This window comes from Punica granatum, chromosome 1 (genome assembly GCF_007655135.1).
Source record: "Punica granatum isolate Tunisia-2019 chromosome 1, ASM765513v2, whole genome shotgun sequence".
NCBI classification, from domain to species: Eukaryota; Viridiplantae; Streptophyta; class Magnoliopsida; order Myrtales; family Lythraceae; genus Punica; species Punica granatum.
In genome coordinates this window covers 44410646-44430813 of record NC_045127.1, presented here as the reverse complement: position 1 = coordinate 44430813, position 20168 = coordinate 44410646, and the positions used below count along the sequence as shown (strand labels likewise).

Sequence of the window (20168 nt, the reverse complement as noted above, 5' to 3'; positions counted from 1 at the left end):
AAGCAGATTCCATGGCTATTTCCTGCACAAAATGTATTAGTCTGTTTTGTAAATACATTTATTAGAGATGAAATAAAATTTTATTTTGTTTCCAAACTTCTGCGTCTCTATGCCAGATGAGGTGACAAGAAACGGTTTTAAAAGCTGGATGAATGGGGTGCCTAGTATGACCTTATGGTTAAGGTTCTTTACTAGCAAGAATGATGTTTTGTACCGGACTATATTTTGTTCAACTTCTACCTTACTCAACTTGTATTGGATGTCGAGTTTGGTACCACTGACCGAAGAAAGTGATTCAGTTGTTTTTTCATAGAATCTGGCAGGGATGAATTGTTCATTAATGCAATTTTCATCTGCACCTGTATCAAACAGAGCAATTGCATCAATTAACAAATTATGGTTTATGACGAGCGTGATTTTGATTAACCATCTATGAACAGAAGGTTCCCCTATCATGGTTAGGTTTTCATGCTGGTCATTTTGCTTTTGGTCCATAGCTTCTCCTGGGTTTTGTTTTCCTTCTGGATCATCATTCTAGTCCATTAGGATTTGTCCAGAGCTAGCTGAGGGTTTTGTAGCCTCAGTGAATAGCTCTTCTAATAGGCCAATTATCAAGGAATGCTGTTACTGCTCGAACTTGAGGCAATCAACTTCACTCCTTAAGATTTCGAATTCCTTTTGGGCATCAAACGAGGTTTTATGAGCTCGTCTTTTGTCATGCCTTTTAAGGATTTCAGAGAGGTTGTAATTAGGGGTTTTGATCTCGTGTTCGAGAGTGCCCTGTTTCAACTTCTCAAGATATTGTTTTCTTAACAAGGAGTTTTGGATTTGATCTGTTATTTCTAGCAAGTATTCCTGATCTTTTGTTAAGACATTTATCGATTTTTTATCGGACGACCAATTAAGCTCATCCATTTGCAGGCCCTCCTCACTAGCAGTCGAGGATTCCGTGTCAGAGTTTGAGGACTCTATCAACAGGTTGCAGACCTGATTTTTGATTTCTTCATCAATTTCCAATTGATGAATCTTTTTGTTGAAGTAGCAATACCTCTGGGTATGGCCAGTTTTCCCGCATTTGAAGCATTTGTAAGAGGAGTTGGATTTTTTCTCACTCTTATCAATGGATTGAGCTTTTGGGGGAAATCTAGATTTTCGGTTGAAATGTTTGGGCTTATGTTTTCTGCTACAGTCCCCACTGCAGGTTTTGGTTTTTTCGACCTTTTTGTCGACCTGAAAAAAGGGATCGAATTGTTGACAGAAATTGCCAAGTTCTTTCATGGTCTAGGCCTTTTCTTTTTTCAATTGCTTTTGAAGTTTGTGCTTAGTACACATTCGGATACCTTCTTTATGTATGAAGCTAATGAGCTCTCCATAACTTAGATCTTTGTAAGGTATCTGGCCATGATTTATGGATTTGATTTCGTTTCGGACTTGTTCTCCTAACAAGGTTGGCAGACCTGCTAAGAATTTTTCTTTCCAAAACGGCTGGTTACAATCCTCCCTAGACCTGACCCTAGTGAGGAAGTTGTCTTTGTATTGTCTGAAGTCAGACAATCTTTTGCATTTTAGGTTTGATAGCAACTCTAGGTTTTTGTCTTTGAGGTGTGAAAGGTCTCCTACGAAGTGTTGGGAGATGGCAAAGACTAGGGTTGTTACGGCATCAGGGATATCTTCATTGTTTCCATCCCATATGATCTCACAAGTTTCATCTGTCTTGACGCTGGTCAGGATTTCATTTTGTTGAAAAGGTAACAAGTAGTTATCCCATCATCCTTTCAGTTGACCAGTGAACCCTACTATGAGCATGTGTACTATAGCTGGGTCAGACAATCACATCTGGGTCTTGTAAGCATTTGACACCATCGTCATTTGCTGCAAGACGCTCAGTATGTTGTATTCTGATTGGCCATCTATGTTCCATTCATAGATCGCATTTGCACTATACCTATTTTGGACAATGCTAGGTTTTTCTTCTAGCGCTAGGTTTGGTGCAGATATGGTAGTGTAGTAGGGTTTTTGGGGTTCCTGCCACACTATTTTGTTCAGTTCTCCAGTTTTATCGATGGCGTTGACATTCGAGTCCGAGAACTCTTGTGTCTTTTGTTTTGCTGCTTTTAATGGGGTTCCAGGCTCTCTTCCTAACAGGGGAGTGTCTGGGATGACCATTTTGGGCAAACTCATGGAGGGTGATTCTTCCTGGAGATTTATGTTTTTTATTTTTCTCTCAATCTCTTGATTAAACTCTTTTTTCCTACAGATTGGGATCTCATGGGGTTTAAGAGGAGGTTTTCTGAGAGACTCAATGGGTGCAGGCCTTAGTTGGCTTGGACGACTAGAGGTCCCTACCTGAGTGACTACAAGTTTGGTGACTTCTTGTTCTATCCTAGTCAGCTGGGAGCCTATGGTGGAGAGACAATGATTTGTGAAATTATTTTGTTCAAAGATGTTTTTAATATCTTTGGGGGCCAGTGAATCGTCTACTTTCTTTTTGAAAGGAGAAGCTTTGATCTCCTCATTTTGATGGGTTATTTTGAGGGTATCTAAGGGTGGATGTGTTGACTCAACCGGGTCTGTGTTAGCAAGATCCCACTTTATGGTTTTCTGAGTTACATAGACCATTCTTTTTGATACAAAATGGTTTTCAAACCAATCCCAAAATAGGATATTTGTGGAGTTTTTTAGCATGAATGCTGTCCAACTATCCTGGATGTGAGACTTGGTATACTTTTCTGAGAATGACTCGTAGAGCCATCTCCTTTTGGCTTCATTATGGGGCCTTAGGAAATCATTCCTAAGTTTATCGGAATCTATCTTAAATTCCTTGACTATCTTGGTCAGAATGGGTCGTTCTAACACAGATAATGTTTTGTGGGAATTTAATTCAGATATTTTCTCTGAAATCCTTTGGTGAAAAGATTTCTTATCGATTTTTTGGCTAGAAGAGCCACATGCGTGAGAGGAAGGATTCATTTTGAATAAACTCATATTTTGAAACAATAAACCTTCCAGTTTCACAAATATTTATCAAGATATTCAAACAACATATCAGTTCCTTACCTTTCAGTACACTAATCTATACCTAAATGAACTTTCTAGAGATCTATAGACCAATAGCTAAGTGGTTTGAAGATGCTAAACTGAACTTACTCTCTCAGCCTAGCTTCTCTCAAGATCAAGATCTAAAACATACCTGGACGCTGGAAGAAGCCTCACACCGTGTTTCCCTTGGGGATCTAGTACATACCTTAACCAACTGTTGTACCTGGATTTAACAATAAGAGCACACAGACAAACTCAGTACGACTCTCTAATGTTCTATCTCCTACCCCAACTGCTGTACCTAGACGAACGATAATATACGAGGATAACTCTACTCCGAGTTACGCAGATAACCTCCATCTACTTAGACCGTATCCTTACACCATTACTCCTCCTGGTTATACCCAAAAACTGCCCTAACCGTCGGGACTTACAATTGGGTTCAATAGGCTTGGAGCACCGCACTTAAGGATTAGAATGTGTAGGGTCCATTAGAGCTGCCGGATGGACATTAGAGCCTCGTGACATTACTTCTTTGCCTAGCATCAGTTCATTGTGGTATTGGATCTAGACACTAGAGAGACCTACGCTATGGCTGTGTATTACTACGTTTACCAGCTTCAGTTCATTGTATAGATATGCAACTAGACACTTAAGGAAGAACACAAGAATGAGATACTACCAGCCATGAAGGCGGTCCTAGATGATATGATCTATAAGAGTTACTGGAACTAAAAATAAGAACAAACTATATATCCTATCCCCACTTGGCTCTGATACCATTTACACCCAAGATCTCGACTAAGGGATAACCATAGAGTACTGAAAGATCAAGAATCTGATATAAGGGAATATCAACATAAATAGATGATCAACATGGAAGATTTATTCAGAAACTTAGCCCATGATGGGCTGGGGAGAGTACATGAGGATTATGAAAACAAAAGAAAACATTTGTGGAGAAGAGAAAAGAAAAAGAAAAGGGGAAGAGTCTGAAAGAACTCAACCCATGCTTACACTGGAACTTACACACAGAATGGAAGGTGGAGGATCCGGGTTTTACATGCCGGATGATTACATATGAGAAGAAGAAGAGAGAGAGATTATTGTGGTGAATGAGTGATGCTTCCTCGATGCTGGAGGAAGGCTCCTCTTATAAGCGATGATGGATGCCTTGTTGCTGTGCAGCTTTTGACTGTGCACTCACATGCGGGGTACTGTCGAGCTCAGTGGGAGAACTGTAGCTACAGTGCCTTTTTTGTTGCAAAAGGTGACAGATTGCTGCTTTATGTCCGGAACGCTCGCTGAAAGGTTTTTTGTCCGTTATGGTACCACTGGAGTAGTGGTGGGACGCTTCCGGAAATTGCGCAGAGTAGGGCATAGCCTGTGAGCCGAAAGGTTTTTTGTCCGGTAATGATCCACTTGTTTGAAGCAGTGGGCGGACGCTCTCGGGTGCATAGGCTAGCAATTAGATCAATACTGCTCATAAGCAATATCAGGTCCCATCTTAATCTCATCCTCGAACTTTTGTAGCCACTGATCATGACGGGTGCTGAACCTTGGTGGTAATGGCTTGTCGATGAGAGATATGTGCAGGAAGACCCTCTGGCATTTACCTGAGAACTGGAGAATGTGCTCTGGATATTTGCGTCAGTGCCATTCATTTACCTGAACCCAAGCACGCCATTTGCTGATCTGAGTTATGATTTGACCTCCATTAGTCCAGTATCTTGCTTCCGGAGGTAAGATGACCTTGGAATCTACTGGAGAAATGAAGATGTAATGAATTGCAGGTTGAACCTGTGTTGGAGAAATCCACTCTAGGGGAGATGACTCAATATGGATGGAGAGGCTAGCAGAGCGCCTCAATGTTTTGGTGATCAGATTCCAGGCATTGTTCCCAAAAAGGGATTGGAGCTCTGACCGGTGTGCACCTTCTGGTTTGAGGATCATTGATTTGAGAATCCCATATTTCAGAAGATCACAAAAGTCGAAATGGTGTTTGTTGAAATGGTTATTTAAAGGAAAAACATAAAAACTTATTCTGGGTATGGAAAATTTCAGAATATGCCTACAACCGTCCATCATTAAGATATCAGTTTTTTCATAAGCTTCATCTTCATCATGTAAGTCGCAGGGTTTTTGAAAATCATTTTGAAAATGGTTTTTTCTTTCCCAATTCCAGAACCATCCGTCAGTCGCTTTTGGTGTGCTAGCACAGAACTGGAGGATCTTAGTGAAAAAGGAAATTATGTTTGAAGAAAATTCCTGGAGACTTATCTCAGAGATTTTTGAGACAATGTCATCAGGAAGTTTTGACAAAAACAGGATTTCTCTTACTTGTGAAAAAATGCCACTGAGAGTAACCTCATATATATATATATATATATATATATAGATGATTAATGATGAACTTTAAGAATATGAAAATGTTTGCATATTATAAATTGGTGAAAAATAAATTAACAATGAAATTAATTTTCATCATTGGGTTATCTCACATAGATAAAGGGAGATAAAAAATATTATTTGTAATTCAAAAAAAGTACGTGTTTAATTAATATAATTTCTTAGAAAGATATAATATAGACAAAGAAAGTCAGTGTTTGTGAATGAAAATTTGTAAGAAAAATAAAGTATAAGATATATGTATAGGTCTTTAGAAAAAGGTAAAATAGATAGAGAGAATATAATAAAATGTATTGTGTCAAATCTTATAGTGACTTGGATAATTGAAAAAAACTTGTACACCATATGGGCAAAAAATGTGATATTATATTTTTTTTTAAGGAATAACTGGTCCAACCATAATGATCAGGTCATTTGATTTGGCCGATCAATTGAGTTACACCGCTGTCTTGTCAGGTCAAGTTTAAGAAATACTGAACAAAAGAAGGAAATTAAGAAAAAGGAGACGAAAAAGGTTCTGCACTCACAAACTAATATCGTAATTTGTATATCTAGTACTTCTAAAACTAAATTTCTTCTAATTTTTCTAAAAGAAAGTTGGGTAAGAGTATTTCTTTGGTAATGGTCCGACTATAACGATCGCATTACTAGGCATAAGAAGTCGACCATTTTACGTGTTACCTTATTCAGGTTAAATTTTAAAACACTAAAAGGGCATAATACGTCAACCTAATGATCGGATAGTTGACGTAACGCGTCGACTGAATTATATGGAATCTTATTAGGGTCGAATTTGAAAATACTAAAAGGACGTAACGTGAAGACCGAAATACGCAGAACTTTATTCGTGTAAGATTTGGAAACACTAAAAGGGCATAATGCGTCGATCTAATGATAAGATCATTTAGCATAACATGTCAATTGAATTACGTGATATCGATAACGTGTCAATCGAATTACGAGACCCTGTTTTGGTCCACTAGCGCTCGGGAACCATCAAGGAGAACCCGATCACATTTCCCATTTATCGAGAAAGTCGCATCTGGCTATCCTTCGATGCATTCACTGTTTTTGAACTCATGGCACTTCTTTAATTCGAATTTTACATTTTCAGAAAAATACTCTACGGGACGTTTTCGAGTTTTACGTGCATCAATTCCTATCGTTCAAAATTCAGAACAATATTCGAGGCCAAAAAAATATTTTTCTATATAGTATTGATCCTGAAATTTTTCTGAGTACAACGGTGATCCCGGATCATTTTTCGGGTATCAGCTTGGAAAAACAAGAATTTCAGGCTTACGTGCTTTAATTTTGACTTTCAAATTCGAGACTATAATTCGGACCGAAAAATATTTCTCTGCATAATATCTATCCTAGAATTTTTCTGAGCACAATGATGGTCTTGGAATATTTTTCGGATATCCGGTTGAAAAGGTTAAATTTTGAAAATAATCGAACAATTACTATTAACGTGTGTCAGAAGTTCGATATCGATTTTCATCGAGATTCGATCTCCGTCTATGCAAATTGGAGTTTTCATGAAACCGACTATTTTCGAATGTCTCAATTTCAAAGTTTTCATTCCAAAAATGTCAACGGATCCCGAGAAATTGAATTTCTCCGAAGACATGCGTACAAGTAAATATATTTATATATTAAAGAAAAAAAAAATTGTCAGGAGGTTCGGCCACAAGCATTTCAACCTGCCACCTTTTATTCCTTTTTCTTCTTTCTTCTTCTCCTCTTCTGCTTCGTTTTTTCCTTTTCTTTGGCAGCTCAGGCAAGTGGATCTGAGGGCGCCTACACAGAATCTCGGCGCCAACCTGGTACGAGATGATCCTCACGCTGACTTCATGCAAGACAGAATAGGCATGGCAATCTTCATCCTCTGCAATCCCTCTCCCGAGCTGCCTGCAATTGTCACCATCACCATCCTCTGCAACACTTTCCTGCAACTCCATCATCTCTCAAAGCTTCTGCTCTGCTTCAGCCCCATGCAACTAGCCTGCAGTAGCCGCCCAAGCCTGCACGTTTTGCTCCTCTGATCAGCTGCAATAGATTGCCCACCGTCATTTTCGATATCTCAGGCTCGGTTCCCTCATTCTGAGCGGGATCTCTCTCTCTCTCTTTCTCTCTGTCTCTTTCTCTTGGCTCGGGCAAACTGAAAGCAGAACAGAAAAGAAAACGGACAGGAAAAAAAAAAGAAGAAGAAAAAAAGAAAACTGGAGAACAGAAGAACGGAGAGGACATGAAAAGAGGAGGACAGTAACTCAGTTCAAGCTTCCAGCTGGAAACTCTCAGCTCACTGAATTCCCAGACCAGATCAATTTCTCAGGTTCACTCTTTCCCTCAGCTCACGCAACTCACCCTCAGCTCATTCAACATCCTGGCCCAATTCCCCCTAGCTCCCCCACTCCTTCATCACTCTCATTTTAATATTTTTCTTCCCCTCAGACCAGGGAAAAAAAAAGAAGAAAGCACCGTTCCCTCTTCACCTCAGCTCACTCCCTCAACATTCACGGTCTCCCCTTTCTTCTCTCGGACAGAACAGCAACGCACCAGTCCAGCTCCCTCCCGACTTTGCTCTTGCTTCCCTCCACGAAAACCAACTCTTTCCTTCTCATCTATCACAGCTTCTCCTTTACTCTCTCCTCCCCTTCCTGCTCGTGGCCACATCAACAGCCTACACTCACTCACATATCTCCATTCTGTCCAACGGAACCACCACCTTACTTGTCCCGTGTGTTGTGTATGGTTGCGCCCCTTCCCGAGCTCCCTCAAGCTATGGTCACGCTTCCTCAATCCCATAAGACGTGATCGAGCTGCCCATATCCCCTCTCCACTCACTGAGTTGCTCAACCGCCCCACTCTTTGCTGCTGTGGTGAGTTTGAACGGCTCATGCGAGGCTCGGTTTGAGGCAGCTTCGAAGCTACAAGAGCTCCTCACGACCCTAGCTCGAGAGAGGTATAAATCCTAAAATTAGTGGCATGTCTAGGACTCATTTTTGTCGATTAATTTAATGATCATGATGATATTATGAAATTGTTGTTTTGATCGAAAAGCACGAATTGATTTTTTAATCCAAGACGACTCTTTAAAATCGGAACGTCTAGTAAAATCCGATATGAGCATGAATTTGAATATTTTAAAGAATCGGACTTAAAATTGGTTGTTTGAATTGAATGAACTCACACGAATTAATCTCATACTCACTTGGCTTTAAGGGATAAAATCAACCAAATACACCAAAACAAGCTTAATTGATTACTTGAATTTAAAACCGACAAATTAAAATTGTTGTGATAGTCGTGATCATGATTCATGTATGCTAGAGTGTGTGATTGCATTTTTAATTAAAACATCACATGAATCAGATTAATCGCGTAAAGTCGATTTAAAATCGAATTTAATTCCAAGACAGTGGGGATTTAGGGCTTTTATCAGACGATCCACCAATGGTCGGCTCGACGGCTTGAAACCTGCAAACAAAAGCATTCGACAGGTCACTCAATTTAATCAATGCCACACACGCAGTAATCGGGATGATTCACTTAGCTAAGTAACTTACTCGATATTTAAGTGAATTGCATGAACCGGCTAATAACTTGTAATCGAGTCGATAAATCACAAACTGATAATTGGGGACTTTTCAAACCAATAATTTTTACAAATATCGATATGTGTGGTCCGTGTAGCATGGATATCTTGGAAGGACTCATGTGTCTTGACTTCAGTCTGAGCCCAATTTGAAGCGGCTTAGATCGGAACATGGGAATTCTTCTTAGACCACTTTCGGGCAGACCGACCAGTCTTTCCGACTCCCGTAGGTCTATACACGACCCTAGTGGATCTAGGGATTGGTCGACATCGTCTATTGGCCGAGGTGGCCCACATCACATAGTCTAATTTTTGCAAATTAATTTTTCCGTCTCGAGGGCAAGATTATTGGTTTATGATTTACCGGCAACCATAGGTTTAGAGTGATCAAAATGCTTCGAGTTACGGGCAAAGACGGGCGGCCCGTGCAGGCATAGGTTTTATCTATATAGGGCTCTTTATCCAACCGTTTATGTCATTCTAGCATAAATTGGGGCGCTTAAGAATGTGGATCAGAGGTGCGAGCGAGGATAGCCCGTGAAAGATTGTCCAGTCCTTCATAGGCATGAGTAGAGATCTTGGCATCTCCGTGGTGTTTCGCGTTCCCACTTTCTTAAGTTTGTGCTTAGATTGGGATTATATGTTATAAAACACGAAACCGGACTAATCATGCACATAGTCAAACACAGGGAAACGGGCGGGTCCAAGCCCTAGGTTTTAGATTTCTGGCAAAACACACTTCTGTCATAATCTACTAATCTATCAGTGTCACAAAACAAAAGAATTTAAAAGAAATCCACACACTTAGAGCTTGACGATAGACATCGTGTCTATCAAACTATTTTAAGCAAAGCCGAATGCTACTGGCCCTTTCAGGGTGGTCCATGGTCGATTTTCATCGCATGCGCTTGCTCTGTTTTGTCTGTTTAGGATAGAAATGTGTCTGTTAAGCAACTCTGGTTCATAATATGATAATCACGTAAACATGGCAATTAATCCACACCACTTGTCTCTTTTATCTACTTCTGTCTGTTTTTATCTGTTTTCATCTGTTTTTATATGTTTTTGTCTGTTTTGTGGCGGTTCAAGCCCGAACCCCTAGAATACGATTCATACGAGGTCTAACGCCCTAACCATCAATCACATGACCCAACACCCCCACACACTGAGAGCACGCGACTCGAGTGTAGTATGGGGTCTAACCCTAAGTCACCGTCTCGACCCAAGTAGTATCCAAGTGGAGAAAGACTCGGGTCGGGATGCATGAATTGGGGTTAGACAATCACCCAGGAGCTCGACTAGTCCCAATACTATCTTGAGGATCATTTGGCATTCCTGGGATCCGCTGGTTCGGTCAAACGCGACCCCCGGCTCTCATGAGCCCGCATCGCATTAAATTTGGTTTCGATCTTTCCAAAACTCACTATGAGTGCGAGTGGAATATTAACTGAACGTGAGTCGATTGGGATCCATTTGTTGTAATTTGTATTTATTATTTGAGAATACATTGTAAGGTATTTATTTGTACATTTGTTTATGTAACGATCCATGTCGGCAAGCATGGAGTCTCAAAGACGGAACCGATCGAGTCAATTTACGGGTCCCTAAGACAAGCGGGACCACACAGGTCACGAGTCCAATCCACACGGTGAACCGAGATGCGAGAACGGTGGACCGATTCCCTGACCCGAGGATCCACTCCTCTTTTGGTCCCTTAAGCCTAATCGATCATTTCCACGAGTTTACGGTGTCAAAATGAGTGAGATGAGCGAAACCTAATCAACACGGTAAATAAACTAAAAAATTGCAAACCTTAGACAAACTAGAATACCAATAGGGCGTGCGGGATATAAGCCTGCACGTAATAGAATTCCCGAATTCGGAATCGTTAGTTCCGCAGACCATATGCCTTAGCAAACTAGGTGTACCCATTACCCCAGACCTAGGCAACTCACCGACCCATGACCTCCGACCGTAAACAGGTAGCGACAACTCTTTCTCGCGGGTGTCCGTCAGGTGTCTCCCAAGAATGTGAACACTCCCAAGCCGTGCGATCAATACGCACGTATGCGGGCCCCGACGAGACGAAATTCGGGTCCACACATGGATAATATTTGAACACACTAAAAAAATTAGAGGAAATTTAAGAAATTAGAAATTATAAAAGAAATGGAAAAAAAATGAAAATGGAAGTGACTGCCGGTGGAGAAACCCCACACGCTCGTCACCTCTTGCCGACGGACCCATAATCATATCATTACTATAGTATTATTTCGCGCAATGCCGCGGACATGAAAAACTATTTTGCGTTATCGTGATAGTTTGCATAATAACTAATATATATAGTACAATTGAAACTAACGACAAAACTATTTATGTATAACACTTATAGACTCTCGATTGATACTAAATAATTCAAATTTTTCAAAAGAATGTACTAATTAATATTTCATATGGTATGAAAGCTAATATTTTTTCCGCGTTAATCTTAAATTGAATTCTCAATGTTTCCAATTGGACTATGATCAAAATATAGTAGGCCTTAAGTTCTGCTAATTTTAAATATACAAACTTTACTTGTTGTTGGGGTTTGATATTCATTAAAAGAATTATGTAACCGGTGTAAATTTACATTTCACGGGAAAAAATAAGAATATTTCTCGGGCTACGGTCTTATTATGAAAAAAATAAAAGATAAGGATATTTTCAAAATTCAACGTTAAATAAAAAGAGACTACTCAAATTAATGATAAATTAAAAAAGAGCTTTTACTAATTGGTTGATTTTTGGTGGTTCAATTTTTGTTTCCGTAAAGCGAGGTCTTTGGTAGAAGTCTTATGATTGGAGAAAATCTATTATAACAGAGCTTTATTCATTGAATGGACCGACTTTACTTGAACCTAGAATCGGAACTATTTAACTTTCGAGTCGGTATCTTGTGCCATTACACTAAAATCCACTAAAATCCATTCCTCTCCATCACGTTAATTTAACTTAAAAAGGAAAAATAAAAACCTTTTTTCTCACAATTCCCTTTTATTTTTCCAAAAAATAAAAATAAAAGGAAAGAAAAATTATGGAGTGCCACGTGACATAACGTGCAAGAGATTTAGTTTATTTAAGGGTATAATAATATTATATAATATATAATATAATACAATATATAATTGTAAATTTCCAAATTGAAAGCTATAAGTTTCTATCATCAATAACGATGTCTGTCATCCTATGCAAGAAGAATGGAGGAAGACGGCATCTAGTTTATTTATATTAATATTAATAATTAATGATGACCCATCATTTGAAAACGGTGTATGTCAAGGACCACATGCGTCGGGTAAAGGCTGACCAAGCCAATGATGCTTAGCTGGTCTTTCCGGATGAATGTTAGTTGATGTTAGTACTTGAATGTACTCTCAAAATACTAACATTTAAACTAAAATATTTAATATTTGAAAATTGTAGTACTTCAAGTACAATTGCAATACTAAAATTAGATTTACTTTGAGTTATTAAGATTATTATATACTTTTACTTACAAAATACTATATGATTGAACCGAAATACCAATGTTTGAACTAATTGGATCTTGCTCGACCTGACCGGATCTGAACCATACCCGACCATATCAGGTCAGATTGAATACGACCCAAGCTGGAATCAAGGAGCGCCAAATCAGATCCGTTAATCAAATCGGGTAATGGGGAGAGGCAGAATGCAGGTCGGGTTGAGCTGTAGGGTTAGATTGGATGGGGTCAAGTCGGAATATGACAAAGGCGGATGAGTGGAATTTGCCATGGATTATGGATAAGGCTGGGGATCCCCCTCCTGGTGTACACTGGGGTCCATGGTGAATGTTACAGACAGGGCGTGATCGAGACTGATGGTTTTAAGATGACAATCTTCAATTGTACTTTTCTTTATTTTGATGTGATTTCTCACAATATTTTCTTTTGTGAATTACCCAGCGGATAAACTATTATATCAAGCTCTTGTAATATTCGGTTGGGCATTTTCTCTTGTATCCATTTTTGCAATGGATATATGAAGGATTCTCATGACGTTTCGATATATAAAAATAAAAAAATAAAAAAAAAGTAGATATTCATATTGAAACAGAGAAGGCAGAGACGAAATTAATACTCTTGTTATCCAGCAACCCATTCCATGGCAGAAGCATCCACATTTCTGGCTACGCAGAGGTACTTAACCTTCCAATTCTTCCCTTCGCAACAATTGGTGCCGGCATGTCTTGAAACCTTGTATACGGTGATCCTAGTTTCATAACGTAGATGATGCAATACAGGGATATGAGCATCTTCGATGACATGCAAGAAACTGCCGGTATGTAGATCCTTTCATTATTGTTGGACATTTAAATAAGAGAGGCTTCTTTCTCTTCTCGAAGGCATGCTGTCAGGGGCGAAGCCAAGAATTTCATTCAGCGGGGGCAAAAATATGAGCCGACATAGATAATACATTTTTTTTTTTCAGTGGGGGCAAAATACTAATTTTATATGGGCAAAACCTTAAATAGTTAAAGTTTTTGGGCAAAAATTGAAAGAACATAAATTTCAGGGGGGGCAATTGCCCCCCCCTGGAGCCCCCCGTGGCTCCGCCCCTGCATGCTGTGGTAACGGGAGCGAACAAAGGGATCGGGTTGGAGATTTGCAGGCAGTTGGCCTCGAAAGGGGTGACGGTGGTCTTAGCTTCAAGGGACGAGAAGAGGGGTCTCGAGGCTGTTTGCAAGCTGAAAGAAGAAAGCTCTGTCGCTCTCTCTGGTGAAGTGGTTTTTCATCAGCTTGATGTTACCAACTCCGCAAGCATCGACTCTCTGGCTGAGTTTGTCAGAACCCAGTTCGGAAAGCTGGACATTCTGGTACGTACGCTGGCCCAATTTTTCCCTTAACCATGTGCTTCTATTCTTTCTTGTGTATTTTTGGATTCGTTTCCTTAATGGTAAATTGTAGCTTTTACTTGCCATCAACTGACCCAAAATAACAAGCATAGAGAGATTGGTGATGAAATTCCTGGATCATCCCATTCTTTCCCCCAAATTTGCCGTGATTCCTTATCTAAACTCATTTGCTGATGCCTCTCTTTATTGACCAAAAGAAGATGGAAAACTATTGCAGGTGAACAATGCTGGGATTGTTGGAACTGTTATAGATTATCATGCCCTTACAGCTGCTGTTGAGCGTGTTGGTGGTTGGGTAATTCTTCATGCGATGCTGCACGGCTTTTCAATTGTAAAACAAAATAGAAATGAAATTAAAATGGATGGCAATCAAGTTTTCCTGACAGAAACTGGTAATCTGTTTGCCCTTTTGATATAGCCAACTGATGACCGCGAGTGGAAAATGATGGCAAACCAGAATTAACAATTGGCCGTGGAATGCCTGGAAACGAACTACTATGGTGCAAAAAGAGTGACGGAAACTCTCCTTCCCCTACTTCAAAAGTCGAATTCTGCAAGGATTGTCAACGTCTCTTCAGTTTCAGGACTCTTGCAGGTAGACCAGTGATAGTCTTAGACTTTCCAGTTGTATTCGGCCATAAAATATGCTCGTACTTCGGCCTTCCAATTTTGCATACTCATGATTCATTTTATCTTCCATATTTTGGAACTTAAACTGCTTTTCATCGTTAGTCGGGATTCAAGAGAACTCAATGAACTGTTCATCGACCCGACATGTGGATCACTATTTTTTCCTGAGACTTTAGTAGAACTTACGTCAATGTCTTTGTCAATTCTCAGAATATTCCAGGGAAATCAATTAGAGATGCCCTGGAAGACATTGAAAACCTCACAAAAGATCGAATAGACGAGATCTTTAAGGAATTCCTCGGAGATCTCCAGCAGGGCCAGTTAGAAGCCAAAGGCTGGCCTCAGAATATGTCCGCATACAAGCTGTCAGAAGCAGCCTTGAATGCTTACACGAGACTCCTAACGAAAGATTTCCCATCCATTCTGGTGAACAGCGTCTGCCCAGGCTTTGTCATGACTGATATAACTGGCAACAATGGATTTCTAAGCGCTGCTGAAGGAGCAGAGAGCCCTGTACACCTGGCTCTTCTCCCGGAAGACGGGCCTTCTGGCCTCTTCTTCTCCAGGAAAGAAGTCTCTAATTTGTGAGAAACAAAGCCTGTTTCGATGAATATCTGGCAGTAAGACTAGAAATATCATGTTCCAAAAGTTATGGCTTCTCTAGACCTACAGTTTATGTCGGCGATCATATTAAGTGGATTGAATAATTGCTCATAATACAGATATTTCATCTTATTATTCAGCAATGCCTTTGAATGAAACTTTCGTTATGTACAAATGATAAGGAGCTCATGTTTAAATATTGCCTTTGACACCTGATAGCCAATCTCGAAATGTGAAGAATTTTCTAAAGAGAGGAGAGCTTGTGTTTACGTGTGTGGGGACGTAGGCACACTGTATGGGTTAGATGTCAAGTAGTACATGCCCACGAATTCATAGGGAGCCCCGGATAGGCATATTTCCTGAGGAAAGAAATGTCTTATATCTCTAGTTCTTTAGTGTGGTTGCAATCTTGTAACGTGTCAAGTTCGAAATGAAACATCCCATAGATAATTTATGAGTCAAAGAAACACAGTTGATGATAAGAGCATATCCTTAACTGGGAGAAAAAGAAAGCCAACCAACTGTTCTCATGACTTAATACCTATACCCCTTTTTATAGACAAAAATTCTACCTATTAATCCTCTCATACCTACTAATTGGTGAAAAGACATTACATGGACTGGACTAAAAGGGTTGGTAACCTTTTGCTCAATACTAGAATCGACAATTGAAGCATCTGAGGCTACATTAGTCGGGAATACACAGCAGGAGTTGAACTTGGGGATACATTACTTGACTTCAACAAAGCTGGACATTCTGTTATTTGTTCTGACTCGAAATCTATTGATAAAGCATGGTTTGCAAGCCAATCAGCATTCATTTCTTTTGTTGATAAATATATCTACCATCTCTATCGAGAATAGCCTTACCATATCCCAGTTGGTCATAATCCTCAATTATTGAACGAGTGACCATTTTGAGGTCAAGCTCAAGTATCAGTCTTTAAAATCCCGAGTTCCAGCCAAGCTTTAGCCCCGTCCTCATCACCCACAGTTCAGACATAACAGATGAAGATAGACTAGTGTCGTACATAAAACCCGCAACCATGGCTCTCATTCACTTCAACATGATTCGTAGTTAATGAGTGCAGAGCTATATCCGATCAATGAGAACTCAAGATGAACAAACTCACCAGCTTAATTTTAATTTCTCACAAATAAAGATCTAAATTTCTCACTTATTAAAAATAATAATAAACTCTCTCAACCATTGTCACGCCCCAAATTCCACATTGGTTGTACACGGGGAAGATCTGAGATTTATGTGTGAAGTCTAGTAACCTCAATAATAGCTAGCCCTTTTTTTTAGTGATGGGTCCGTATTGCCAGTAGGTTGTGTTTGAAGATTGTCAACAAGCCCAAATGGATAGGAATTGTTTGGATCCCAGTCCCGTAGCCCAGCAAGAACGCTGAGGCTAAAAGAGGAGTTTGTCATCATGAATGCCGCATCGGCCAATGACCTTAATAGTAGCTCACATTTTTCAATGATGAAGCCATGGAATTACAATCATTTGTCGTATAAATGAAATTTTACAAATAAAGGAGAAAGAAAAATTATTAGAAAAGAGCCAAGGAAACTTTTTTTTTTTTGAAAAAATGTCAAATTTGATCCTCAACCTTTATCTCTTTTTTTATCTTAGTCCTAAACTTTTTTTTGGCTGGATTTCGTCCTCAATCTTTTTTGCGCGGTATGAGTTCAGTCCTTCCATCCAAAATTCCGTCTATTTTCCCTGACATGTATATTCGTCAAATGAAAGTGCACCACGAGCGCGACAGATCACTGCTACTCTAAATCGGTTGTTATAGAACAAATTCGATTATTTTTTTAATCAGATCCGTAAATCGAACTAAGATATTTCCAGTTCTTTTAGGATTCCAGCCATCACTTCTCTTTCATCATCTCATGCACCAACAGATGGCTGGAATCCTAAAAGAATTGAAAATATCTTAGTCCGGTTTACGGGTCTGATTAAAAAAAGAATCGGATTTGCTCTATAATAATCGGTTTAGAGTAGCAGTGTTCAGTCGCCCACGTGGCGCATTCTCATTTGACGAATATACATGTCAGGAAAAATGGACGAAATTTTGGACGGAATGAACTCATACCGTGCGGAAAAGATCGCAGACAAAATCCAACCAAAGAAAAGGTTTAGAAGTAAGATAGAAAATAGTTAAAGGTTGAGGATCAAATTTGACCTTTCTCCTTCTTCTTTTTTTTCAGTTAAAAGGGAGGCTCATGTGCCTAATACAATGAAATGGGAAACGGCCAAAGAAACTTGCCATTCGCAAATCCTTCGTTGAACCTATAAGAAGCAAAAGTGGCATCTTGGTCAAAAGAAGATGTTGATTGATAAGAAAATGGATTAACGGCTCACACTCTTGCTCAACAATATCGTGAACAAAACATAAATAAAAATTTTCGGTTTCATCCACCCAAAAAAAAAGGGTTTCGGGACAGAAACGGTTTTTTACACAAAATAATCGTGATTAACCTGTTCAGTGCTTTAAATCTTATAAGATAAGGTAACTTTACTTATTGTCTCAAGCACGAGTATGTTCCCACCAGCGAATTTAAAACCAAAAAGAAAAGAAAAGAAAAGAAAAGAAAAGCGGGTTTTAATGACTTTAAAAAGGTTAAGTGAAGTAGACAGGCTTGCTCTTATCATCCGGAACCCCTTTTCCATGGTGGAAGCATCCACGCTACTCGATATGAGGAGGTATCTTCACCTTCCACTTCATCCCGGGATCTGACCATCTTCGATGACTTGCTAGAAATTGCTGGTATGTAGATTGTTTCACTAGTTTTGCATTTAAATAACAGAGGCTTCTTTCCTCCTCTTGAAGGCATGCTGTGGTAACGGGAGCAAACAAAGGGATCGGATTGGAGATTTGCAGGCAGTTGGCCTCGAAAGGGGTGACTGTGGTCTTAACTTCAAGAGACGAGAAGAGGGGTCTGGAGGCCGTTCGCAAACTAAAACAAGAAGGATCTGCTCCTCTGCCGGGTGAAGTAGTTTTTCAGCTGGACATTCTGGTGAATATGGCGTTGCAGTTTTCCCCTTAACCATGTGCTTCATATTATTTCCTGTGGTTTCTTTTATATTTGTCTCATTAGCGGGAAATTGTAACTTTTACGTGTCACCAGCTGACCCCAAATACCAAGCATAAAGATTGGTGATTAAATTCCATGATCATTCCATATTTCTCCTAATTGTGGCATGATTTATTATCTAAACTCAATTTTTGATGCCTTTCTTTAGTGAAGATGGAAAATCATTGCAGGTGAACGATGCTGGGATTAGCAGAATTGTTTCTTATTTTCATGCCCTTCAAGAAGCTGTCGAGCGCATTGGTGGTTGGGTAAGTCTTCATGCTATCCCAGATAGCTTTTCACTTGCATAACAAAATATAGAGAATAATGAAAAAAAGGAAGACAATCAAGTTTGACAGAACTGGAAATATGTTTATCCTTTTGATATAGCCAACTGATGACCGGGTATGAAAAACGTTGGCAACCCAAAATTACAAATTGGCAGTAGAATACCTGGAAACAAACTTCTATCGTGCAAAAAGAGTGACCAAAGGTCTCCTTCCCTTGCTTCAACGGTCGCATTCTGCAAGGCAATGTCTCTTCAAAGTTGGGACTCCTGCAGGTAGCCTAGTAATATTCTTGGACTTTCCAGTTATATTCGGAGGTAAGATATGCTTGAACTTTGGCTGTCCAATTCAATTTTGCGTACTCATGATTCGATTCATCTTTCGCATTTTGGACCTTGAACTGCTTCTCATCATAGTTGGGAGTCGAGAGAACTCAAGGAACTTTCCTGTACCTGAGGTGTGGATCACTATTTTCCCCCGAATTCTTAGTGAAACTAACGTCAATGTCTTTACCATTATCAGAATATTCCAGGAAAATCAATTACAGATGCCCTTGAAGATGTCGAGAACCTCACAAGAGATCGAATAGATGAGCTCCTCAAGGATTTTCTGGAAGATTTCCAGCAAGGTCAATTAGAAGCCGAAGGCTGGCCTGAGAACCTCTCCGCATACAAGCTGTCGAAAGCAGCCTTACATGAGGCTCCTAGCAAAAGAGTTCCCGTATCCTTCCTGGTGAACAGCATTTGCCCGGCTTTGTCAAGATGGATATAACTGGCAACAATGGAGTTCTTAGCGCTCCAGAAGGAGCAGAGAGCCCTCTACACTTAGTCTCTTCTCCAAGAAACTGGGCCCTCCGGTCTCTTCTTCTCCCGGGAAAAAAGTCTGTTCTTTCTGAGAAACATAGGTTATCTATTGAATATCTGGCAATAAGACCAAATATTATTTGCCAAAAGAGTACAACCTATATCTATATATCTATATATATATATATATATAAAGTTCCGAGCTTAATTCTCATGCCGCCACATCATCAAAATTATAAAACGGAGCTCTCTCATCTTGCCACGTTATCACTTATAAATTAAGGAAATCTTTTATATTCTTTTATTATTAATTATACAGTAGAATATATAGATTATATGCATGTTGCCCAACATAATATATACAAGACAACAAAATATGCAATAGACTATATTAAAGGAAATTTTTATATTCTTATTAAGGAAATTTTATTAATTAATTATGTAGTAAATATATAAATGATATATATAAGGCACAACGAAATATATATAAGAGAATAAAATATGACATAAGGCACAACGGAATATATACAAGGGAACACAATATGCGATAGAATGTATAGATTATATATACATCGCCCGATATTTAAAATTAGATTATATATAGCTCAATGACATTACAATATTTGCATTACCATATATATAATATATGGGAAAAAGAAATTTTTGGTTCTATAAGTTTAGTCTTCAATCAATTTTAATCTTTTAAATTTTAAAAGTGCCGAATTAGTCCTATATGTTTGCTTCATATGGCAATTGTTGTCCACTTCGTGACTTATAGGACCATATTTTA

The 20168-nt window shown here is 39.2% G+C and overlaps 1 protein-coding gene and 1 pseudogene across 4 annotated transcripts; both read left to right on the top strand.

Annotated features, from left to right (window-relative positions):
• The first annotated feature begins 13372 nt into the window (after positions 1 to 13372).
• Positions 13373 to 15411, top strand: LOC116206516 (annotated as a pseudogene).
• A 2372-nt stretch (positions 15412 to 17783) lies between these two features.
• LOC116214512 ((+)-neomenthol dehydrogenase-like) lies at positions 17784 to 19590 on the top strand. Of its 4 annotated transcripts, XR_004158277.1 has the most exons (5): positions 17785 to 17917; positions 18045 to 18231; positions 18480 to 18557; positions 18679 to 18892; positions 19098 to 19590. XR_004158277.1 is itself a non-coding variant. In XM_031549922.1 (4 exons), the coding sequence occupies exons 1-4, from the start codon at positions 17820 to 17822 to the stop codon at positions 18697 to 18699; spliced, it is 384 nt and encodes a 127-aa protein (XP_031405782.1). In that variant the 5' UTR covers positions 17785 to 17819; the 3' UTR covers positions 18700 to 19590. The 4 variants fall into 4 exon arrangements, 2 of the variants coding, with proteins under 2 accessions (XP_031405773.1, XP_031405782.1); XR_004158276.1 differs by having other exon boundaries at positions 17784 to 17917; positions 18480 to 18892; XM_031549922.1 differs by having other exon boundaries at positions 18679 to 19590.
• Positions 19591 to 20168: the final 578 nt, after the last annotated feature.

Coding starts and splice junctions, on each gene's coding strand:
- LOC116214512 (XM_031549913.1), top strand. CDS start 17,820: ATGACTTTAAAAAGGTTAAGTGAAGTAGACAGGCTTGCTCTTATCATC. Junction 17,918..18,044: donor ACGCTACTCGATATGAGGAG/GTATCTTCACCT, acceptor CTCCTCTTGAAG/GCATGCTGTGGTAACGGGAG. Junction 18,232..18,479: donor TTTTTCAGCTGGACATTCTG/GTGAATATGGCG, acceptor AAATCATTGCAG/GTGAACGATGCTGGGATTAG.